This window comes from Salmo salar, chromosome ssa05 (assembly GCF_905237065.1).
Source record: "Salmo salar chromosome ssa05, Ssal_v3.1, whole genome shotgun sequence".
In the NCBI taxonomy this organism is placed as follows: Eukaryota; Metazoa; Chordata; class Actinopteri; order Salmoniformes; family Salmonidae; genus Salmo; species Salmo salar.
The window spans coordinates 69,148,505-69,174,209 of NC_059446.1; the positions used below are offsets into that span (position 1 = coordinate 69,148,505).

At 41.2% G+C, this 25,705-nt stretch overlaps 1 protein-coding gene across 3 annotated transcripts in view; it reads left to right on the forward strand.

Annotated features, from left to right (window-relative positions):
• Positions 1 to 25,705, forward strand: part of LOC106605599 (zinc finger protein 1035) — a 64,397-nt gene that overhangs the window by 30,898 nt on the left and 7,794 nt on the right. The window contains exons 2-3 of one of the 3 annotated variants that reach the window (XM_014201419.2): positions 2,091 to 2,156; positions 2,369 to 11,637. The exons of 1 other annotated variant lie outside the window; for it this stretch is intronic. In XM_014201419.2, coding sequence (XP_014056894.2) covers positions 2,418 to 10,643 — 8,226 coding nt within the window. In that variant the 5' untranslated portion in view covers positions 2,091 to 2,156; positions 2,369 to 2,417 and the 3' untranslated portion in view covers positions 10,644 to 11,637. Of the gene's footprint in view, positions 1 to 2,090; positions 2,157 to 2,368; positions 11,638 to 19,910; positions 20,127 to 25,705 lie in introns of those variants that run through there. One more of the 3 variants, XM_014201421.2, reaches the window with a different exon arrangement.

Below are 25,705 nucleotides of genomic sequence, written 5' to 3' on the forward strand. Positions count from 1 at the left end.
AAAATAAAGCTTAACTTCTTGTTAATCCAGCCGCTGTGTCAGATTTCAAAAAGGCTTTACGGCGAAAGGACACCATGCGATTATCTGAGGACAGCGCCCCGCATACAAAAGCATGAAAAACATATTTCAACCAGGGAGGTGCGCCACGAAAGTCAGAAATAGCGATAAAATAAATGCCTTACCTTTGATCTTCTTCTGTTGGCACTCCAAAAGGTCCCAGATACATCAAATGGTCTTTTTGTTCGATAATGTCCTTCTTTATATCCATAAAAACTCAGTTTAGCTGGCACGCTTCAGTCAATAATCCACCCAGTTTCCCTCCATCAAAATGCATACAAAATTAATCCCAAACGTTACTAATAAACTTTTCCAAACAACGTTTATAATCAAACCTTAGGTCCCTTAATACGTAAATAAACGATAACATTTAAGACGGAGAATCGTTATTGTCTTTACTGGAGAAAAATACCAAAGAACACGCTCTCTTCCACTAGATTGGAAACACTACAGCCAAAATGGGAGCCACCTAGAAAAACTACAATTTCTGGTTAATTTTTCCAAAAAACAGCAGGGAACTCTTTCTAAAGACTGACATCTAGTGGAAGCCCTGAGAACTGCAATCTGAGAGGATTTCGCCTTATAATAAAAGTGACAGCCATTGAAAACAGTGGTAGGCTGAATTTGTTTTGGGGGGGATGGTTTGTCCTCAGGGTTTTAACTGCCATATCAGTTCTGTTATACTCACAGACATAATGTTAAGTTTTAGAAACTTTAGAGTTTTCTATCGAATTATATGCATATCCTAGCTTCTGGGCCTGAGTAACAGGCAGTTTACTTTGGGCACGCTTTTCATCCGGACGTGAAAATACTGCCCCCTACCCAAGAGAGGTTAAAGAAACAATCTTCTTCCACTACGGGGTGAGTAATCGCTGTCCTGATATCTGAAAACTCTTTGTTCATAAGAGAGGGTGGCAGAAACATTTTGTACAAAATAAGTTACAAATAACGCAAAAAAACACACACAGTAGTACAATTGGTTAGGGGACCGTAAAATGGCAGCCACCTTTTCTGGCGCCATTCTTCTCAATTATTTTCTTGGAGACCTTCAATGCTGTGCTTAGATACAATCCTGTCTTAGAGCCCTATGGACAATTCCTTCGACCTCATGGCTTGGTTTTTGCTCTGACATGCACTGTCAACTGTAGGACCTTTATATAAACAGGTGTGTGCCTTTCCAAATCATGTCCAATTAATTGAATTTACCACAGGTGCACTCCAAGTTGTAGAAACATCTCAAGGATATTCAATGGAAACAGGATGCACCTGAGCTCAATTTTGAGTCTCATAGCAAAGGGTCTGAATACTTATGTAAATAGGGTATATATATATATATACCATATATATATTTTATATAAAATATACATAAAAAAAATTACAACCTTTTTTGTTTTGTCATTATGGGGTATTGTGTGTAGATTTAAGGGGGGGGGGTTGATTTAATCCATTTTAGAATAAGGCTGTAATGTAACAAAATGAGTGTCTGAATACTTTCCGAATGCACTGTAGCTTTTGGGTTGTTTCTGGACATTGCCATCTTACTACTACTCTTAGCTGGTAGATCCCTCTAGTAAAGACTGATGGTGTAGCCTAATACCCCTTTCTCTACTGTGCCAACCAAGACTGTGCTGGCTTAGATATTTTCTTTTCACATTGTCCTTTCCAGCACAGTTCCAACAACTATGGTGGATGCATAATCAGGCCGGCAAAGTACAGCTTGGGTACAGGGCTCCACAAATGCTTCTAAATTGACTACCCTACCTCCACCAAGGAAAATGTCTGCAAACTATGGGAAAATAAACATCAAGACAATCCTTTTGCAGCCACCACAATGCCTATACTGAGCCAGAGGAGTTTGTGAATTTGAAATCCTTTTGTATATCGACTCATGAACCTCTGCAAGCTCTGTTCCAATGACATTGGCCCATTCAGAAATGGTTAAATGTAATGACACCCTGACTTGGTGTTACTTTCTATCAACATAAAACATTTAGAAGACCAAATTTGATTACCTTTTCTGTTTTATTTTCTAGCTTCATGGGTAAATGTAGCCTTACCCACATCAACCTGGACCCCATGCACACATGCTAAAGCAGGTGGTGAGTATTTGGTCCAATTGTTTTGCATGCAGAGACAAACGTGACAAGAAATATAGCATAACAAATGTAGACATTTGCCTTAATATGGTGTACTATCCTTGTACAGCTAACATTTGATCACCAATACCCACTTCTACCAAGGTATTTTAATGAACTGTATGTGGTATCAGTGTGCAATATTCAAAATGTCATGTATATTTATTCTCTTTCAGGATTGGGTTTTGGAAAACAGTGTTCCCAGGTCACCTGTGGAGGTCGAGCATGGCTCAAGGATTTAACACTTGTTTTCGGAACCTTCCGCCATTGTCGTCGGATTCAAGGACTTTGAATGTGCCTTTGGATTCTGAAGATAGTTTGTCGCACCACCTTGAAAGTCTCATTGAGCATAGTGACCTTTCCAACACCGTGGTTTCACCGGAAAACATTTCCTCGGACATGAACTTGAGTTCAAACTTTTTCTCAAATTCCAATACTAGTTCTGATTTTGTACAACAGAAATACTATGATGACGTCGTTTGGCAAGATGAGGGTCAACCAGTACAACATGAAGGTCAGTTTAATCACACAAGCAACAGCCTCTTTTCCCCAGCTAGAGCAGCTAGTTCAAGTAATTGCCTCTCAACTTCAGGTGCAGACCTAAACCCCCATGATCTTAAACAAGAATGTGACTTATTGAACCCTTCCATTGCAGAGGACTACTCAGATGTTAGTAGCTGCTCAGAGTCCGATGTTGACAGGACAGGGCCTTCTTGTGAAATGTTAAAACATGGTTCAAATGATTCTCCACTGGTTGCAGATGACAAGAAGGAAAATGAATGTGCATGGAAGAGCCCAAAGACCAACACAGGTTCCCCAGAAAGCATGTCTACTTCAGAGAGTGAGGTAGAGGAGGATCAAGATGAACCACCAGAGAAGGAAAAGGAGACATTCATGATGCAAGAGAATAAATACTCAGAGACCTCCGGTGCTCCAGAAAGCCTATCTGTTTCAGAGGACGAGGGAGAAAAGGATCATCTGGATGGAGAAGCACATGAGAAAGATGAGACTTGCATGGAGCAAGATGGTCAACACACAGACTCTCCCTCAGGTGCCGAAGAAAGTCTGACTGCCTCAGTGAATGAGAGAAAAGAGGAACTGGATGATGAAGCACAGAATGCAGAAGAGGGATGCATGGAGGAAGAGGATCGGTACTCAAATGTCAGTAGCCTAGAGGGCCAAAATGAAGGAACCATCGTAAGCGAGAGCTTTAAAGAGAAAGAAGAGCATTCATTATCCAAAGGAACTATGGACTCGCAGGGTATCGACGCATCCAACGCTCAAGATTCTGCTCACAAGCTGAATGATAATACCTGTGCCTTTGAATATCAGGATTCAGTTAAGGATAATGACTCTTTAAAGGTTGCTGGTCAAGAAAATGGCAAAAGTTCCTCTGTCATTTGTGGATTAGGCCTAGGGGGTAGCAATCAAACGTTTGAGTCTTGTTTGGAATTCCCTGGAAATCAATCGCTGAAAACAACTAGATTTCAGGAGATCGTTAGTAGTGGCACGCAAAGTACAAACTCAACCTATGAGGAAAGTGCAAGTGATTCCATTCGTGGAAGTGGAGGGAAAGAGGATCACAGTAGCTTTGATTTTTTGGAGCGTTGTTTAGGTCTGAACAACTCTGGAATTGAACAAAAGTCCTGTATTGAAAATGAGTGGCTAAGACCTATCGATGAGTCAAATGTATTGTCTTGTTTGGAAGAGGACCAGGCATCCCAACAGAACCTAATGCGCCATATCGAGCCACCAGACCTTGTGAGAGCTGGTCTTGAAAACACAAGAGAGACATTTCATAAGGTATTCACGGCAGATGATGAGCAAGAACCCCCAGTGCTAAGTGAATGCTACGGTGAACCATTGTCAAGAGAAGATTGTATGAGTGACACCGAGGGTAATCAGGAAAGGGGGGAGACCGGGTCTATTGATTCAACTGAGTTGAACCAGGAGGGAGGAGATTCAACTATTGCTAACATTGAAGACGAGAGGGATTTTGAGGACCAAGCAGCTCAGTTGAAATCCTCACTGCATATGAGGAAATGCATGCACCCTATTGTACTGCTCAGGAACTCCGAACTAAAAAATGACACAGATGGGGCTTATCAGTGTGCAGCGTGCCAACAGGCCACACAAAGTATAGACCATCTAATTGAGCACCACCATTGTAACCACTCTGAGAACAAATTCAATTTTTGTCAGACCTGTGGTACTTACTTGACATGTGATTCACTAGCCAAGAAACATCAGTGTGGTATTATTGATGAAAATGCACAACTCTCTTCTAATATGAAACCCCAGAAGAGAAAATCAACCGGGCATGCTTTGCACAAATGTAGATACTGCACACAGACATTTTACAGACTGTGTGATTACAGCAAGCATGTGCAGAGCCACTCGGGTAGAACTGAACACAAGTGTCATAGGTGTGGCTGTAACGTTTCACAATGTCGTAGTCTGAACAGACATTTATGTGAAAAGAAATGCCGGAGTCGAAGTTCACAAGTTCCTGTTAAACAGATTCAAACAACCCCACGTATCAGCATTTACAAAAAGGGAACTGTACATCCATATGTCCTCCCACCAAACAGCCCCTATGCCAATCTTCCAGATTGTTTTGTGAAGCTAGTGGACATTTGCAAGGAGCATGTTTGTCGTATTTGTGGGAAAAGCTTTGCAAGCAGTGCAAAACTTTACAAGCACGGATACAATGTACACCATACAAAAACTAGGTCATATAACGTTCGGCCTAAGTGTCAGAACACATATAGGTCATATAAGTGTCAGAAATGCCTGATGACATTCAATTATTCAAGCAATTTTAGCAGGCACAAGAAAAGATGCAAAGGAGCTGAGACGAATGAGAAATTCAAGTGCCCTCTTTGCCCACGCCTTTTCAAATATTCCTACAACCGATCCCGCCATTTGCGCGAGCAGTGCATTAAAGACTTTATACATGGAAGCTCAGGGAAAGTTGACATGAAATTTCGATGCCCCTTCTGCACCACCACCTTTACTAATGCTTCTAACCGACATAGACACATAAGACTGGTGTGCCTCAAGGAATATATACACAATGAGACTTCAAGGACCAAAGCTGAACGCCAGGAAAACGTGGCCCAGAAAGAAACACAAAAGCCGCCACTGAAAACAGCACTGAATCAAAATAATCCGGGTCTCAAATGCAACTACTGTCCGGCCGTTTTTGCTCATTCTTCTGGAAAGTACAGACACATGAGGAAACATAAGTTGTTTGAAAACACTGGAAAAAAGATCAAGTTCAGGTATTCAAGCATAATTCCCATTTCTAACAAGTCCATGGCTAGTATTGAGGAGCCCAAAGACGGTCCACTCTCCAGTGAAGCCAGCAGCCAGCCCTTTTCCTGTCTCTTCTGTGGAAAGTGGTTTAACACTTCATATTCCCTGAAGAAACACATCTGTAGTATGCACATGGGTGACAAACCATATCGCTGCCTGGAATGTGGAAAACGTTTTGGGAAAGAAATCCATCTTGTTGCTCACAAAAAAGTGCACCAGAGAAGGATACAGTGTACTGTTTGCAAGAAGATACTTCCTACCATTGGGGACTTGATTCAACACAGGCAATCTCACATCAAAAAGGGCATGCTTCAGTGCCCAGACTGCCCATCGCAGTTCCAGTACCCAGTGTATCTTCTTCGACATATGGCATCACATCACAAACTTCAGCAAGAGCAACCACTCAAAGAGAAAAAACAGAGGCACCCCTCAAAACTTGAGCCGCTTGGGTCCTTGCCACCAGTCAAAGAGCAGGAAGAGGAAGAAAAGTTGGGGTGCCCCATATGCCCAGAGGTCTTTCACAGTGGCACAGAACTGAGTAGTCACTGCCTAAACCATGTATCGGAGTCCTCTTCAAGTCAGTGTCCGTTTTGTAAACGCCTCTTCTCTTCCCGCACATCTTTGGTGCGTCATATACGCATTCATACAGGGGAGAAACCATTTTCTTGTCAGAGTTGTGGAGAACCTTTTCGTCGAAAAGAGTATCTCCAGTTGCACCAAGAAAAGTGTCCAGGTCCACAAAGCAAGCAAGAACTGCCCACTATCAAAGAAAGTGAAGATGTCTCATCAAAATCTTTGGTGACAAGAATAAGGAAAGTATACAAATGTTCATACTGTCCTCGGGAATTTGAAAAATTGCCCCGTTTATTACTCCACCACAATGGCCACATGCAAAATACAGTAACCCCCTGTCCAAAATGTGGTAAATGTTACAGACAAAGGCGCAAGTTACATGAAAGACTTTGCAATGGCTCAAACATAAAATCTATAGAGCCAGTCAGCACTATCTGGCATCCTTGTAGGAATTGTGGGAGGAAGTTTTCAAAGGATTATAATCGAGATGTCCATGAGAGGATTTGCAACTCTGTAAAGCCCTTGCAAAAAAACACCAGCAATTCTGGCAACTCAAACATGCATCCTTGCAAGAATTGTGGAAAGTACTTTACAAGGAGTGATAATCGGAATTTCCATGAGAAGACTTGCAACTCTGCCAAGCCCTTGCAAAAAAACACCATAGAAATTAGGACCAGTAGCAGGGACAAGTTGCAGCACAAATGCCCCCACTGTCCAAGCAAGTTCAAGTACAGAAGTTTTCTCCTGAGACATATTGGGTCACACACTGGAGAAAGATCATATCCATGCATGCACTGTGGTCACAGCTATGGAATCCAGTCACGATGCTTACAGCATGAAGCTTTCTGTGATGGTGTTAATAGAGAAAAGCCACCAAGTATCAGCCTTGGTGAATATAAGTGCAATATCTGCACAAAAATCTTCATGAAATCCCGAAACTTAAGGCGGCACATCCTAACGCACACAGAGGTCAAGCCATATCGCTGTAAGGCCTGTGACAGCTGTTTCTCCAGACATGATCATCTAAAACTGCACCAGAGTCGCTGCAAAGGGAAAAGACAACGTTTAGAGGTTCGCATTGCCAAAATTAGTCTTGCAGATGTTGGAAGGGGCTGGCAAAATAACCTGAACATTACCGATTCAGGAACGCAACAAGGGTTTGACTGCAGCATATGTTCAAAGATCTTCCCCTCTCACAGCATTATGGCCCGACATATTGCCATGTCACATGCTATAAGAACCGTCAGTTCATTTACTCATGAAAAATCACTTAAGAGACATATAAACATCGGTGCATGTCAAAGAATTTACGCAAAAACAAAGCTTTCAGAAAAGCTAAATGTTACAAGCCCACCATCTAGAGAGACAAACCGACTTCTACAGAGGATCCAGCTGCAATATAAAGACAAACGCAAATTCAAATGTACTTTTTGCCCTCGCCTTTTCAAAAGTGGTGAGCAATTGAGGGTGCACACCCGCTTGCATACAGGGGAGAAACCTTTTGGATGTTCTAATTGTGGTGAAAGATTTATCCGTAGGGACTACCTGCAGCGCCATTTCAACAGGTGCAAAGGGGAACCTCTTGACAGAGTGCTTTGTGACAGATGTGGCGACGTATTTTCGCAAGACGAACTCGAGAACCATCAACTGACATGTGTTGTCAAGTGTAAATCACCTGCCCGTGGTCGAACTGAGTCCACTGCTTGCAGTCCCCCAAAAGGGTTCTCCTGTGCTAATTGTAGTGCCCGCTTCTTGCTGTTCTCACAGCTCCAGCAACACTTTCTCAACACGCACAGAGACACTCCAACAAATCAGGCTTCACCTCTACAGGAGCAGTTGTCTGGCATGGTGAACATAAAAGAGGAGCCTATGGATGAAGGATATGGTGACACTTGGCAGAATAGTGATAACAATCCCATGCTTGATCAAGACAGTGATCCAAATGATATGAACAAACCCATTAAATGTCCACAGTGCAACTTGCACTTTGGAAATAAGGGTGGATTTGCCAGACACATGCATACACATTTAGGAGAGTACCCATTCAACTGCAAGAAATGCAATAAAGGCTTTTGGAACAAAAACTTATGTCGGACACATGTAAGGAAATGTAGACTTGTAAAGGTCACGAAGGAAGAAGTTAACACTGACTCTGTAATTACTTCAGAGCTGGATCCTACTCTTAAAGAGACTGTCCTAGTCTTCAACCAAGGTTCCAAAACAACAGGCACTGGGGTTTTGCAGACTAATTTCTCCTGCAAAGATGACTTGAAGGATTTAACACTGCAGAATTCCTCTGGAAATCAAGGCAAAGGAAGATCTTCCAATGATAGAAGACATAGTGGTCAACAAGTCCCAGGCAACAAGTACCAGTGCTCAGAGTGTGATAGAAGTTTCACAGATGGGCTTCTGCTCATCAGCCATTTAGAGGACCATGGGCGTGAGGAGCTAGAAAGAAAAAAGAAATTCTGCCAGCCTTGTGGTAAGACGTTTGCTAATCCTTCAGACCTAGCAAGGCATATGAGAGGCCACTGGAATGAGAAGACCTTTTCTTGCCCAGAATGCCCACAGACTTTTCCCTGTCCTTCTGACCTTGACATCCATAGAACTTGTCATGACTCAAATAGACCATTTGTCTGCAAAGAGTGTCAACAAAGGTTTTGGACCAGTCAATCTTTAGAAAACCATCAAAGCCAAGCTCATTCAAAAGAACTAATTCATACATGCCATGTCTGTAACAAGAACTATTCAATCAGAAGTTCACTTGTTAAACATATTAGGATGAAGCATCAAACCCAGAAGAACATGGATGTTGTTAACCACGTGAAGGAAAAGGAGACTGCAGTGAAAGAGGAATTTGACATGGAAGTTGATGTGGATGGAGGAAGTAATGCAAGTAATGATGAAGATGAAAATGATGCTAATGAGGACAATGACTCTGACTCTGCAGACTACTTCCCCTGCCATGTCTGTGGGAAAACGTTCACCACATCAGAAAGCCTTGAGGATCACCAACGCTGTCACCTCGGTGAAAAACCCCATGAGTGTGCAGAATGTGGCAAATGTTTTTTCCAGGCAGGACAACTGCAACAGCACCTTCGGAGCCACAAGTCTGAGTATCAGTGTCAAATATGTGGCAGAGGCTTTGTCTCACTCTTTGCCTTACGCAAACACAAGCATACTCATGGAAAGAGCCGTCAACACCGTTGCTCCAAGTGCCCGCTCAGCTTCACAGGGCCCTCGCAGCTGGCAGAGCACATGGGCACCCACCGCGATGACAATTTCCCTTGTGATATATGTGATCGCACATTCTCCTGCAAGATGAGTCGGGCAGAGCACCGGAAAATCCACACTGAGACAGAGGATGTTCCACCAGAGAGGACTGCATCCCCCTCTCCTACTGCCTCTTCCTCTACAATGAAGCACCTTCAATATCGTTGTGGGGTTTGTAATGAACGTTTCAAAGAACCAGAGCAACTGTCTGAGCATGGGTGCATGGCTGCCAGAGAGCGACCTTATTCATGCCATGAATGTAATAAGCATTTCTTGCAAGCGTCTCACTTAAATAAGCACGGGCTCAGTCACTACCAAATACCACAATCATACGTGTATCGGTGCAATCAATGCCACATGAGTTTCAACTACCGTCACAATTTTGTCAGTCATTTAAATAAACACGGTGACGATGAGGCTGCCGTAGAAGCTCTGAAAGGAGGCTCGGTGACAAATGCTTGGGAAACTGTTTCAGAGAAGAGAACAATTTACAAATGCCCAATTTGCCCTCACAGGTTTGCTCATGCCATAGAATTGGCAAGTCACCTTTCAATACACTCTGAGAACACGTTTGATTGCAGTGTTTGCAAGTTGACATTTCCCACCAAAAGCAAGCTTGCTGAACATGAGCGGAGCCATCTGACTGCTGCAACACAATACGAGTGCACTGAGTGTGGTCAGAGCTTCTTGGGCAGTGATTTCCCCCAGCATCACTGTGCACGTCGGCAACATGCTGTTACAGACCATGAACGCCCACATCTGTCTAATAGACAGTCAATGGAGGACGAGGTGGATGTTGGGGAGGACTTCTTTAATTGTACTGTCTGCTTAATGCGATTCTCTTCTCGCGGTAGTCTCCAGCAGCATCTAAACAAAGAGCATCACAATGAACGGCCATTCAAGTGCCAGTCTTGTGGAAAGACCTTTGCTCTGAAGAGATATCTCAGAGACCATGAGCGAAGACAACATAAGTTTGGCACTGAACGAGCCCACCCGACATACAAAGCCACGGACAGTGAGAGCCAGTACAAGTGCTCAGTTTGCCCCAAAACATTAACCTCGGCACACGACCTGTCATTGCATATGAAAGTGCACACCGAACAGGAATCTGGAGGAGACCACCGTTGTGACATGTGCTACAAATCATTCAGTCGACTGTCTCTTCTCAGGCAGCATCAAGAAAGTCATGTTGGACAAGTTGTATATGAATGCACAGAGTGTGACAAAGCATTTGCTTTCCCACATCTTCTAGAGGAACATCAAAAGTCTCATGCTGCTGGACCATAAGTATTTTTCCCACCCTCAAAATCCTCACACTAACTAAATGTAAAAAGACAAGTTTGACAATGGACATAGAAAATACCTCCTGCCTCACTGATTGTGTTCAATTGTCCAATGAACTCAGTAATGTCATAGAAATGTTTTTTTTCTGGTGCTGTTTGCAGTCATCAAGCAATTGTGTGTTCCATCTTAATCGTTTAAAGTTTTTGATTGGCTCACAAGATGCTTAACTGTGTTTTTACCCCATGTCTTCTCAGAAATGTTTGGCCTACAACCTGGTTCGTGAAAAGGTTTAGATTATATTTACAGATTTCCTCCTATTTTAACATTTTATATCTGGTCAGAACTGCAGTTCATTGATACTATTAGAGATGAGCTCCTTTCCGTAGAGCACTAATTTGTAATAGCCTCCATGTTCAATTGTATATAGTTGTTTAAATGTCTTATGTGCCCTGAATGCAATTACAAAAGTTTCAGTTCATGTTACAAAGTGAAATGTAAGCTTTTGACAATGGAATAAATTCCTGACTCTGAAGAAGTGGAATGGGCTGTCATTGACAGTTTTAGGAATCCATATTGACCCGTTTTTTTTCTTCTCTTTTTTCTTCTGCTTGCTAATCCATTACTCTGCCTAACCTTCTAAACATATTATCACTTAGACTTTAATAATAACATGGGATACCTTTAGCCATGTGTGATCCATGTAGCCCTTCTAAACATTTGAAAACTTTCCAAATCTAGAAACCACAGCATTGTATATTATGTAAATATTACATGATCGTAAACCATTTAAGTATTTGACATGAAACTGACCATTGTTGTAAGCTTTTAATTTTCCCTGTGTTAAACATTCTATCATTCATTCAAATGCCTTAAATATGTGTTTTGGATGTAGTAGTTCAAGGGCAACATTTGTTGACATTTTTTCCTTATTGGGTGTTACTTTTGTATGAATGGTATTTCAATCAAAATACATTAATAAACAAAATAAACCAGTCAACTGGTCATCTGTTGGATTCTTATTGATAACTTTATTTTAACTGAGTGTATGATTTGTCTTTTTGATTATAAAGTAAGAGGATCTTGAAACTGTAGTTGTCACAAGCAAAGTAATGTTTGCTCATGCATTGTTTATATATATTTTTTTATGTTGACTTAATAAGATTTTACACTACATCTTTTGGAAATTTGAATGGGTAAAATCAATTGTGCCATGCCCATGCTACATACACTCAGTGTACAAAACCATAAGGAACACCTTCCTAATATTACGTTGCACCCCTTTGCCCTAAGAACAGCCTCAATTTGTCGGGGCATGGACTACAAGGTGTCAAAAGCGTTCCACAGGGATCCTGGCGAATGTTTCTGTTAATGCTTCTTCCCATAGTTGTCAGGATGTCCTTTGGGTGGTGGACCATTTAAATGTTTTTTATTTAATTTAACCTTTATTTAACTAGGCAAGTCAGTTAAGAAAAATTCTTATTTACAATGACGGCCTACTCTGGCCAAACCCGGACTATGCTGGGCCAATTGTGCGCCACCCTATGGGAATCCTAATAATAGCTGGATGTGACACAGCCTGGATTCTAACAAGGTGACGCCTCTTGCACTGAGATGCAGTGCCTTAGACCGCTGCACCACTCGGGAGACTGAGTGACACACACAGGAAACTGTTGAGTGGAAAAACTCAGCAACATTGCAGTTCTTGACACACTCAAATCTACCATACCCCGTTCAGTGGCACTTAAATATTTTGTCTTGCCCATTCACCCTCTGAATGGCACACATGCACAATCCATGTCTGAATTGTATCTGGGCTTAAAATCCTTTAACCTGTCTCCTCTCCTTCATCTACACTGATTGGAAGTGTATTTAACAAGTGACATCAATAAAGGCTCATAGCTTTCACCTGGTCAGTCTGTCATGGAAAGAGCAGGTGTTCCTAATCTTTTGTACATTGTAGATTTATTATCCATCCATGTCTAATCAGTGATTGTGACAAAGATTGTGTTTAACATATTCAAACCGTTAATGGGGCAATTGGCAGTTGCGACATCCATTTTTGGATTAATGATACAGTGCCCTCAAAGTATTTATACTCCTTGACTTATTCCACATTTTGTTGTTACAGCCTGAATTCAGAATTGATTAAATGTATACATTTTCTCACCCATAATGACAGTGAAAACATGTTTTTAGAAATGTTTGGCAATTTATTGAAAATGAAATGCAGATCTCATTTACATACAGTTGAAGTCGGAAGTTTACATACACCTTAGCCAACTACATTTAAACTCAGTTCTTCACAATTCCTGACATTTAATCCTAGTAAACATTCCCTGTCTTAGGTCAGTTAGCATCACCACTTTATTTTAAGAATGAGAAATGTCAGAATAATAGTAGAGAGAATGATTTCAGCTTTTATTTCTTTCATCATTCCCAGTGGGTCAGAAGTTTACATACACTCAATTAGTATTTGGTAGCGTTGCCTTTAAATTGTTTAACTTGGGTCAAACTTTTCAGGTAGCCTTCCACAAGCTTCCCACAATAAGTTGGGTGAATTTTGGCCCATTCCTCCTGACAGAGCTGGTGTAACTGAGTCAGGTTTGTTGGCCTCCTTGCTCGCACACGCTTTTTCAGTTCTGCCCACAAATTTTCTATGGGATTGAGGTCAGGGCTTTGTGATGGAAACTCCAATACCTTGACTTTGTTGTCCTTAAGCCATTTTGCCACAACTTTGGAAGTATGCTTGGGGTCATTGTCCATTTGGAAGACCCATTTGCGACCAAGCTTTAACTTCCTAACTGATGTCTTGAGATGTTACCTCAATATATCCACATAATTTTCTTTCCTCATGATGCCATCTATTTTGTGAAGTGCACCAGTCCCTCCTGCAGGAAAGCACCCTTACAACATGATGCTGCCACCCCCGTGCTTCACGGTTGGGATGGTGTTCTCTGGCTTGCAAGCCTCCCCCTTTTTCTTCCAAACGTAACGATGGTCATTATGGCCAAACAGTTCTATTTTTGTTTCATCAGACCAGAGGACATTTCTCCAAAAAGTACAATCTTCGTCCCCATGTGCAGTTGCAAACCGTAGTCTGTCTTTTTTATGGCGGTTTTGGAGCAGTGGCTCTTTCCTTGCTGAGCGGCCTTTCAGATTTTGTCAATATAGGACTCGTTTTACTGTGGCTATAGATTTTTGTACCCGTTTCCTTCAGCATCTTCACAAGGTCCTTTGCTGTTGTTCTGGGATTGATTTGCGCATTTCGCACCAAAGTACATTCATCTCTAGGAGACAGAACGCGTCTTCTTCCTGAGCGGTATGACGGCTGCGTGGTCCCATGGTGTTTATACTTGCGTACTATTGTTTGTACAGATGAACGTGGTACCTTCAGGCGTTTGGAAATTGCTCCCAAGGATGAACCAGACTTGTGGAGGTCTACAATTTTTTTTTTTTTAGGTCTTGGCTGATTTATTTTGATTTTCCCATGATGTCAAGCAAAGAGGCACTGAGTTTGAAGGTAGGCCTTGAAATTCATCCACAGGTACACCTCCAATTGACTCAAATGATGTCAATTAGCCTATCAGAAACTTCTAAAGCCATGACATCATTTTCTGGAATTTTCGAAGTTGTTTAAAAGGCACAGTCAGCTTAGTGTATGTAAACTTCTGACCCACTGGAATTGTGATTAAGTGAAATAATATGTCTGTAAACAATTGTTGGGAAAAATACTTGTGTCATGCATAAAGTAGATGTCCTAACAGACTTAACAAACTATAGTTTGTTAACAAGAAATTTGTGGTGGTTGTAAAACGAGTTTTAATGAATCCAACCTAAATGTATGTAAACTTCCGACTTCAACTGTATGTATTCACAGCCCTGAGTCAATACTTTGTAGAAGCACCTTTTGGCAGCGATTACCGCTGAGTTTTTCTGGGTATGTCTAAGAGATTTACTCAACGAAATTGTGCAACGTTTTCCCACTATTCTTAAGCTCTGTCAAATTGGTTGTTTATCATTGCCCGACAACCATTTTCAGGTCTTTCCAAAGATTTTCAAGTAGATTTAAGTCAACACTGTAAGTAGGCCACTCAGGGACATTAAGGTCCCGTGTGTCTCAGTTGGTAGAGCATGGTGTTTGCAACGCCAGGGTTGTGGGTTCGATTCCCACGGGGGACCAGTACGGGGAAAGGGGAATTCATCTTCCAGTGTCTGGTAGAAAGCAGATTGAACCAGGTTTTTCTCCAGGATTTTGCATGTGCTTAGCTCTATTTAATTCATTTTTTTTATCCTGGAAAAACTCCCCAGTCTATTAACAATTACAAGCATACGCATAACATGATGCAGCCACTACTATGTTTGAAAATATGGAGATTGGTACTCATTTTACATTTTAGTCATTTAACAGATGCTCTTATCCAGAGCGACTTACAGTAGTGAATGCATACATTTCATACATTTTTTCTCCGTACTGGTCGTGTTCTATTGGATTTATCCCAAACAACATTTTGTACTCGGGACAAAAAGTGAATTTGCTTTGCCACATTTTTTGCAGTATTACTTTAGTGCCTTGTTGCAACCAGCATGCTTTGGAATATTTTTATTCTGTACAGGCTTCCTTCTTTTCACTCTAAGTTTAGTATAGTGGAGTAACTACAATGTTGTTGATCCATCCTTAGGAGAAAATGATCACAGACATTAAACTCTGTTTTAACGTCACCATTGGCCTCATGGTGAAATCCCTAAGCGGTTTTCTTCCTCTCCGGCAACTGAGTTAGGAAGGACGCCTGTATCGTTGTAGTGACTGGGTGAATTGATACACCTCCAAAAGTGTAATAACTTCACGATGCTCAAAGGGATATTCAATGTGCATTTCCCCCATCTACCAATAGGTGGCTTTTGCGAGACAATGGAAAGCCTCCATAGTCTTGGTGGTTGAATCTGTGTTTGAAATTCACTTCTCGACTGAGATACCTTAAAGATAATTCTGTGTGGGGTACAGAGATGAGGTAGTCATTGAAAAATCATGTTAAACACTATTGCACACAGTGAGTCCATTCAACTTACACTTAACAAAAAATATAAAAGCAACATGTGAAATGTTGGTCCCGTGTTTCATGAGCTGAAATAAATTATCCCAGAAATGTTATTTCTCTCATTTTGTGTACAAATTAGTTTACATCCCTGTTAGTGAGCATTTCTCCTTTGCCAAGATAATCCATCCATCTGACAGGTGTGGTATATCAAGAAGCTGATTAAACAGCATAATCATTACACAGGTGCCCCTTGTGCTGGGGACAATAAAAGGCCACTCTCTAAAATGTGCAGTTGTGTCACACAACACAATGCCAAAGATGTCTCAAGTTTTGAGGGAGTGTGCAATTGGCCTGCTGACTGCAGGAATGTCCACCAGAGATAATTGAATGTTAATTTCTCTACCATAAGCTGCCTCCAACATCATTATAGAAAATTTGGACCTCCACATCCACCCAGGACCTTCACATCCGGCTTCTTCAGCTGCGGGATTGTGGGAGACCAGCCAACCGGACAACTGATGAAACTGAAGAGCACAGTATTTCTGTCTGTAATAAAGCCCTTTAGTTGGGAAAAACTCATTATGATTGGCTTGGCCTAGCTCCCCAGTTGGTGAGCCTATGTCCACCCATGGCTGTGCCCCAGCCCAGTCATGTGAAATCTATAGGGTAGGGCCTAATTTATTTATTTCAATTGACTGATTTCCTTATATGAACTGTAACTCTGTAAAATTGTTGCATGTTGCATTTGTATTTTTGTTCAGTATTTATCTATATACAGTACCAGTCAAAAGTTTGGACACCTACTCATTCCAGCATTTTTCTTTATTTTTACTATTTTCTACATTGTAAAATAATAGTGAAGACATCAAAACTATGAAATAATATATGGAATCATGTAGTAACCCAAAAAGTGTTCAACAAATCCATCACTCTTTTTCTTGGTCAAATAGCCCTTACACAGCCTGGAGGTGTGTTTTCCGTCATTGTCCTGTTGAAAAACAAATGATAGTCCCACTAAGCGCAAACCAGATGGGATGGTGTACCGCTGCAGAATGCTGTGGTAGCCAAGCTGGTTAAGTGTGCATTGAATTCTAAATAAATCACTGACCGTGTCACCAGCAAGCACCATCACACCTCCTCCATGCTTCACGTTGGGAACCACACGAGGAGATCATCCGTTCACCTACTCTGCGTCTCACAAAGACACGGTGGTTGGATTCAAAAATCTCAAAAAAGGACTCATCAGACCGAAGGACAGATTTACACGGGTCTAATGTCCATTGCTTGTGTTTCTTGGCCCAAGCAAGTCTCTTCTTATTGGTGTCCTTTAGTAGTGGTTTCTTTGCAGCAATTTGACCATGAAGGCCTGATTCACGTAGTCTCCTCTGAACAGTTGATGTTGAGATGTGTCTGTTACTTGAACTCTGTGAAGCATTTATTTGGGCTGCAATCTGAGGTGCAGTTAACTCTAATGAACTTATCCTCTGCAGCAGAGGTAACTCTGGGTCTTCCTTTCCTGTGGCGGTCCTCATGCAAACCAGTTTCATCATAACGCTTGATGGTTTTTGCAACTGCACTTGAAGAAACTTTCAAAGTACTTTACATTTTCCAGATTGACTGACCTTCATGTGTTAAAGTAATGATGGACTGTCGTTTCTCTTTGCTTATTTCAGCTGTTCTTGCCATAATATGGACTTGGTCTTTTACCAAATAGGGCTATCTTATGTATACCAATCCTACCTTGTTGTCACAACACAACTGATTGGCTCAAACGCATTAAGAATTAAAGAAATTTCACAAATGAACTTTTAACCTGTCTGGGCGAGGTCCCACCCTAGTCAACAGCCAGTGGAATCGCGTGGCGCGAAATACAAATACCTCAAAAATGCTATAACTTCAATTTCTCAAACATATGACTATTTTACACCATTTTAAAGACAAGACTCTCGTTAATCTAACCACATTGTCCGATTTCAAAAAGGCTTTACAGCGAAAGCAAAATATTAGATTATGTCAGGAGAGTACCCTGCCAAAAATAATCACACAGCCATTTTCAAAGCAAGCATATATGTCACAAAAACCAAAACCACAGCTAAATGCAGCACTAATCTTTGATGATCTTCATCAGATGACACTCCTAGGACATTATGTTATAGAATACATGCATGTTTTGTTCAATCAAGTTCATATTTATATCAAAAACCAGCTTTTTTACATTAGCATGTGACGTTCAGAACTAGCAAACCCAGTGAAAACTTCCGGTGAATTTACTAAATTACTCATGATAAACGTTCACAAAATACATAACAATTATTTTAAGAATTATAGATACAGAACTCCTTTATGCAATCGCGGTGTCAGATTTTAAAATAGCTTTTCGGCGAAAGCACATTTTGCAATATTCTGAGTACATAGCTCGGCCATCACAGCTAGCTATTTTGACACCCACCAAGTTTGGGACTCACCAAACTCAGAATTACTTTAGAAAAATTGGATTACCTTTGCTGTTCTTCGTCAGAATGCACTCCCAGGACTTCTACTTCAACAACAAATGTTGTTTTGGTTCGAAATAATCCATAGTTATATTGAAATAGCTCCGTTTTGTTCGTGCGTTGAGGTCACAATCCGAAGGGTGACACGCGGGCGCATTTCGTGACAAAAAATGTCAAAATATTCCATTACCGTACTTCGAAGCATGTCAAATGCTGTTTAAAATCCATTTTTATGCTATTTTTCTCGTAAAATAGCGATAATATTCCAACCGGGCGACGTTGTATTCATTCAAAGGCTGAAAGAAAAAAATTTAGAATTCTCGTGAACGCGCCTCTCAGTCTCACTGTCCCCAGGCTGACCACTCACAAATTCTCCTGCTGTTCTTCGCCCAGAGACAGCAGACACCCCATTCCACTTTCTGGCGCCTTCTGAGAGCCAATGGAAGCCTTAGAAAATGTCACGTTACAGCACAGATGCTGTATTTTCGATAGAGATGCAACAGAAGGACGACAAATTGTCAGACAGGGCACTTCCTGTATGGAATCTTCTCAGGTTTTGGCCTGCCATATGAGTTCTATTATACTCACAGACACCATTCAAACACTTTTAGAAACTTTAGAGTGTTTTCTATCCAAATCTACTAATTATATGCATATTCTCATTTCTGGGCAAGAGTAGTAACCAGTTTAAATCGGGTACGTTTTTTATCCGGCTGTGAAAATACTGCCCCCTAGCCCCAACAGGTTTAACAAGGCACACCTGTTAATTCAAATGCATTACCTCATGAAGCTGGTTGAGAGAATGCCATCGTATGCAAAGCTGTCATCAAGGCAAAGGGTGGCTACTTTGAAGAATCTCAAATATAAAATATATTTTGATTTGTTAAACATTTTCTTGGTTACTACATGATTCCATATGGGCTATTTCATAGTTTTGATGTCTTCACTATTATTCTACAATATATAAAATAAAGAAAACCCCTTGAATGAGTAGGTGTGTCTGAACATTTGACTGGTACTGTATTCCTGTATTGTATACATGTATTCTGACTGGAGAGTAAAAGATTTAGATGCACTATTGTAAAGTGGTTGTTCCACTGGATATCATAAGGTGAATGCACCAATTTGTAAGTCGCTCTGGATAAGAGCGTCTGCTAAATGACTTAAATGTAATGTAATGTAATGTAAATCATAATCAAATAAAGACCAGAAAAGAAGACCCCATTTGCTTAACAGGTGGGATACAACTTCCATTGCGTTGGCAATCTTTAGCCATAACCATTCAGGCCTACATTGAGCAGAGAACAATATCCTTAACATCTTTGTCTATTTTAAATGGCAGTAAAAACACATCTCAATAGTAAATATAAAGAGCCACAGTTCCAATGGTATAATGTGCAGGGATGTGTTACATTTGTCAGTGCAGTGAGTCGCCATCAAATTGAAGTACAAAAAAGTAGGCTACAGAACAAAGTTATAATATAGAAACTTACATTAAACGACGTTTTTGGCCTGAATAATTATTTACAGTTATCGTCAGTATGACATTATGAGTTTGGGTTTAACCCTCTGACTCCGAGTCTATAGTTAGCAGAATGTTCTAAGATTTCTGCAGTCTGTTGCCCAGTTCGTTGGGAGGATTTAGAAGGGGAAAAAAACTCCCCCAGAGCGACTGGTTACGTTCCAGTCCGTTTATAACGTAGCCACGCTGCGCAGTTGATCAGATTTGCCAAGTCCATGAGCCACAAAGACCATACAAGTGCGCGCTACTGGTGATGAATACAACCTGGAACGCATCCCTTTTTGCTACAGCTGTGCAGCAGCACACATCAACCGAATACACGACCTGAACAGCAGCGTGGCTACAAATAATATTTCTAAAATATGCAAATTAATCGGTATTGAACGAAAGTAGCAGTGGATGACACAACATACTGTAATAAATTAAATTACTGATGGTAAGTTTACTAAATATATTGTCTTTGTCATTGAACGACGAGGACATTTCAGAATGACATACCTAAATTGTGCTTTCTAACGTTAGCATTTTCCCACAACTTGTCAATATGTTAATTTGACCTGTTATGCGTAATAAGCGAAACTTTCACAACCATCTGTAAGAATTGTATTGAAAGATGTCGGGTAACATTAACGTTACCTAATCACATTATGGTGTGTTGTTAGCAAGGCTAGCTAGTTGGCAAGCTAGCTGGCTTTTGTTCACTACACTAACGCTTTCTTGGACATCATCAATGCATGTTTTTTTTTTTGCTAGGTAATTTTGTTCTAAACTACACACGGCACATACGTATGTTTTTGTTAGCTAACTGTAGTTTAAAAACAGTAGTTAGGTCACTCATTTCTGGACCTAGTTAGCTAATGCAATGGTTGATTGTGTGGCTAACGTTACGTCTGCCATCGTCGAATTGAATTGCGCTACCAAAAGCTCGTGGCATTTCTAAACTAGTAACGATATAGCTGCTTAGTTTGATTGTTCGGTACTATATGTACTTTTTCAAACAATTAGCTAATTTGCGAACTTTCATTAGACATGTAATGGATTATTATAAAGCTATAGATATCCCACCAATATGGCGTGAAGTGGTGTTTTGCTACAAAAACAAATGTCATTGCAATCATGCATGTTTTTATTTTTATTTTAGCGCGCTCGTCAGGTGCAAAGTTCATAAATCTAGGAAAGTCGATACATTTTACTAGATTGTGTTATGCAAGGAACGTGTTTATGTGCAGTAAATCAGATGCATATATTTCTTTCTTTCAGGGCCCAGCGTTTTTCTTGACTTGTGCATAAATATCCTAAAATAATGATTTTGCCCTACACCATTGCTCCATGTAGCCTATACCATCTAACCCCGTAACACCTGAAATCCACATAGCATGTTGGGGGCGATAAAACAAGAGCCCCATTCATTTTAAATGAAAGCTAAGTGGCCAGGAACGTTAGCGAAATGTCCACGAAGGGCTGCGCACTTGGGGGAGGTCCTGCATGTTGGCATTTCTCTATCTGCAGGAATCCCTCTTTATACTAATATTGGGAACATTTTAAGATAGGACGGGCGGGAAAGGTGGGCGCTCCAGTACAGTAGGTGGTCATAATGCATAATAACGTTGGATTACAACGGTAGACCGTGTCCTTCGACCCCGCCTGTCGGGCACTATTTTTTCCACAGTTATGTTAACTACAACGAGGGCGTGTATTTGGCACGCGGAAGCAAAGGACACTGTGTTAGCTAGTAAGGAGGACTCCGGTACACAGCAGGAAGCTACCTAGCACACGACCGAGGCACAGTTATGTTTTTAACGACGGTGAGGGCAGCTATTAAGGAGGACTCCGGTACATAGCAGTCTGGAATGAAAAGTATTATCGGAATTTTTATTTCCATTTTTTTAGCCACATTCAAAAGTGTCACAAGCATGAAGATGTCTTTCTCGAATGCAGGAACCAATGGGATGCACGGGTGGGGGTGCGTTACTGCAGATGCGCGAGAAAATTTCATGAATATTCATGACTATCGACAGTGCGTGACATCACTTTGAGCTCTTACCAAAACAGAAAATATGGCGGATCTGAAATCAGTTGTAACCACCAATTTCAATGAATGTTAGCATAAAATGTAAATAGGAATCTGACCTTCCCACGCCCCAATAACGTGAAGGGCATGCTAGCTAGCCCCAGTGTTTGATTCATATCATCTGTTTTCTTCTAAAACAGCTCAGTTTAGCTAGCAAAGTGCTAATTTGCGACGCCAGTTAGCTAGACTCGGGAGCTCATTGGGACAGGGGCTTCAGGAGCCAGCGGGTCAGATGCGTTTCCACCAGTGTTGGCTTCATGGGGACAGGGGCTTCAGGAGCCAGCGGGTCAGATGCATTTCCACCAGTGTTGGCTTCATGGGGACAGGAGCTTCAGCAGCCAGCGGGTCAGATGTGTTTCCACCAGTGTTGGCTGGTGGGAGGAGCTATAGGAGAACAGGCCCATTGTATTGGCTGGAATTAATTAATGGAATGGAGTCAAACATGCGGTTTCCATATGTTTGATGTTTGAAACTGTACCATTAATTCCATTCCAGCCAATACAATGAGCCTGTCCTCCTATAGCTCCTCCCACCAGCCTCTGGTTTCTACCATGGGAAACAACTGGCTACTAGTTTTTCAGCCAAATATGTTCAACTCATAGCTAGTTTGTCCAGTAACCACCTCACATATGCTGCCCTCAGGGTTACGTATAGTGTAAAGATTTGGAATGTATTGATAGACTACAGTAGAGTAATAATGTGTATCACACGAAATTAGTGCATTTCACTAAAGCTTTTTCAGTAGCACTTGGAAACGAAACATCATTGCCAACTATTCACTATACAATGTTGCGATCACTAGGCAGCCAATAGTATATAGGAAACCGTTAACAATAAGCCACCTATCACATGACACAAGTCACGTTGATAGTTAACGTTTCAACAAACAATATTTACATCATCCAGTGGAACTGTAAAAAGAGTACACTGAACAAAAATATAAGCGCAACAATTTCAAAGATTTTACTGGGTTGCAGTATATAAAAGGATCAGTCAATTGAAATAAATTCATTAGACCCTACCGCCCTAATCTACGGATTTCACATGACTGGGAATATAGATATGCATCGGTTAGTCACAGATAAAATAAAAAAAAAATAGGCCATGGATCAGAAAACCAGTCAGTGTCTGTTGTGCCTTATGCAGAGAGACATCTCTTTGGCATAGGGTTGATCAGGCTGTTGATTGTGGAATGCTGTCCCTCTCCTCAATGGCTGTGCGAAATGCTGGATATTGGTGGCAACTGGCACATGCTGTCATGCACGTCGATCCAGGACATCCCAAACATGCTCAATGCGTGACATGTCTGGTCAGTGTGTGGGGTTGCACATTTTGGGGAATATTCAGAGGTGGAAACTTAACGTGGGGAATATGGGAATTAACAGATATACAAATTAATATTAATACCGTTTAAATGTAGATGTTTTCTGCATTGGATATATTTACCATATCATATGGAGACGGAAACATAAACCTTTTACTATAAGTAGACATAATTGCAAATGATTAAATCCTTCCAATAGAAATATAAAAGACAATTGTTCCGAATTGAACTTTAATTAAATTAGTTGACTCTTCACATGGGATGATTTCACTGAACAACAAAAGGGAATTTTGAATGATCATCGCATCTTCAAAAACGTTTAACAAATCTGTAAAATGATAGTCTAGAAACTTAAGCTTTAGTTGTCTTCCTCCCAGGCTTCCATGTCTTCTCCCTGGACCTCCTCAATGTCCACCTCTTGAACATCAGACTCTAAGGCCTCATCTTCACTGTCACTTTCCAACCTTGTTGAGGATGGCTCGTTGTCAGGCTTAAAAAGCGTCAAAATTTGCCCGGGTGGCCGCCAAAGTTTTCAACCCTTGTATTGGTCAGCCTGTTGCCTGCTTTTGTCTGTTCCCGAACAAGATCAGTTGCGCTCTGAGGCGGCTGATGTTGGTGGGATTTGGGGGGTGATGGAGGCAACAGGGGAAAGAGCCTCAGATCCACAGTCCCTTCCACCAGGTGGCTGATGAGATATGTTGGCACGACTGCCATATTGCATCTCCATCCCAAAGCCCTTGCTTGGAAGTGTACTTTGCCAGACTGCCAAGGTGGAGAGACACAGTAGTGATGACACCATAGGCCTTGTTGATCTCTGCACCAAACAGGATGCTCTTGCCAGCATACTTGGGGTCTAACATACTTGGGGCTTAACTTACATCTAGACGTTCCGCTAGCGGAACACCTGCTCCAATATCCAATGATAGGCGTGGCGCGAATTACAAATTCCTCAAAAATACAAAAACTTCAATTTTTCAAACATATGACTATTTCACAGCATTTTAAAGACGAGACTCTCCTTTATCTAACCACACTGTCCGATTTCAAAAAGGCTTTACAGCGAAAGCAAAACATTAGATTATGTCAGCAGAGTACCAAGCCAGAAATAATCAGACACCCATTTTTCAAGCTAGCATATAATGTCACAAAAACCCAGAAGACAGCTAAATGCAGCACTAACCTTTGATGATCTTCATCAGATGACACACCTAGGACATTATGTTATACAATACATGCATGTTTTGTTCAATCAAGTTCATATTTATATCAAAAAACAGCTTTTTACATTAGCATGTGACGTTCAGAACTAGCATACCCCCCGCAAACTTCCGGAGGAATTTGCTAACAATTTACTAAATTACTTACGATAAACGTTCACAAAAAGCATAACAATTATTTTAAGAATTATAGATACAGAACTCCTCTATGCACTCGCTATGTCCGATTTTAAAATAGCTTTTTGGTGAAAGCACATTTTGCAAAATTCTAAGTACATAGCCCGGCATCACAGGGCTAGCTATTTAGACACCCGGCAAGTTTAGCACTCACCAATATCAGATTTACTATTATAAAAGTTTGATTACCTTTTGTTGTCTTCGTCAGAATGCACTCCCAGGACTGCTACTTCAATAACAAATGTTGGTTTGGTCCAAAATAATCCATCGTTATATCCAAATTGCGGCGTTTTGTTCGTGCGTTCCAGACACTATCTGAAAGGGTAAATAAGGGTCGTGCGCATGGCGCAATTCGTGACAAAAAAAATCTAAATATTCCATTACCGTACTTCGAAGCATGTCAACCGCTGTTTAAATTGCATAAAAATTGATTTTTTCTCGTAAATAAGCGATAATATTCCGACCGGGAATGTCCATTTAGCTAAACAGAGGAAAGTAAACAAAGCTTTCGGTCGACGCGGGCACGAGCCTGAGTCTCACAGTACTGTAACCAGCCACTACCCAAACGCGCTACTTTTTTTCAGCCAGAGCCTGCAAAGCCAGGATTCCGCTTTTTACCGCCTTCTGAGACCCTATGGCAGCCGTAGGAAGTGTCACGGGACAGCTAAGATCCTCACTCTTCAATAAACAGAGACAAGAAGAACGACACCTTGTCAGACAGGCCACTTCCTGCATGAAATCTTCTGAGGTTTTTGCCTGCCATCTGAGTTCTGTTATACTCACAGACACCATTCAAACAGTTTTAGAAACTTTGGAGTGTTTTCTATCCAAAGCCAATAATTATATGCATATTCTAGTTACTGGGCAGGAGTAGTAACCAGATTAAATCGGGTACTTTTTTTATCCAGCCGTGAAAAAACTGCCCCCTAGCCATAACAGGTTGAGGCAGAAGTCTTCATGCTTTTTGATGCATTTCAGAACTGCAGTTTCCTCTGCTTGGAGCAACAGTGAAGTGGGCAGGGCAGTATGGATTTCTTCTCTTACATCTGCAAGCAGAGTCTGAACATCAGACAGAATGGCATTGTCTCCCTCAATCTGTGCAATGGCTACTGCTATAGGTTTCAGGAGTTTCGGGCTGCTTACCACTCTCCCAAAATACATCCTCCAGGAGGATCCTCTTGATGGGGCTATCCATATCGGCAGACTGTGATATGGCCATTTCTTGG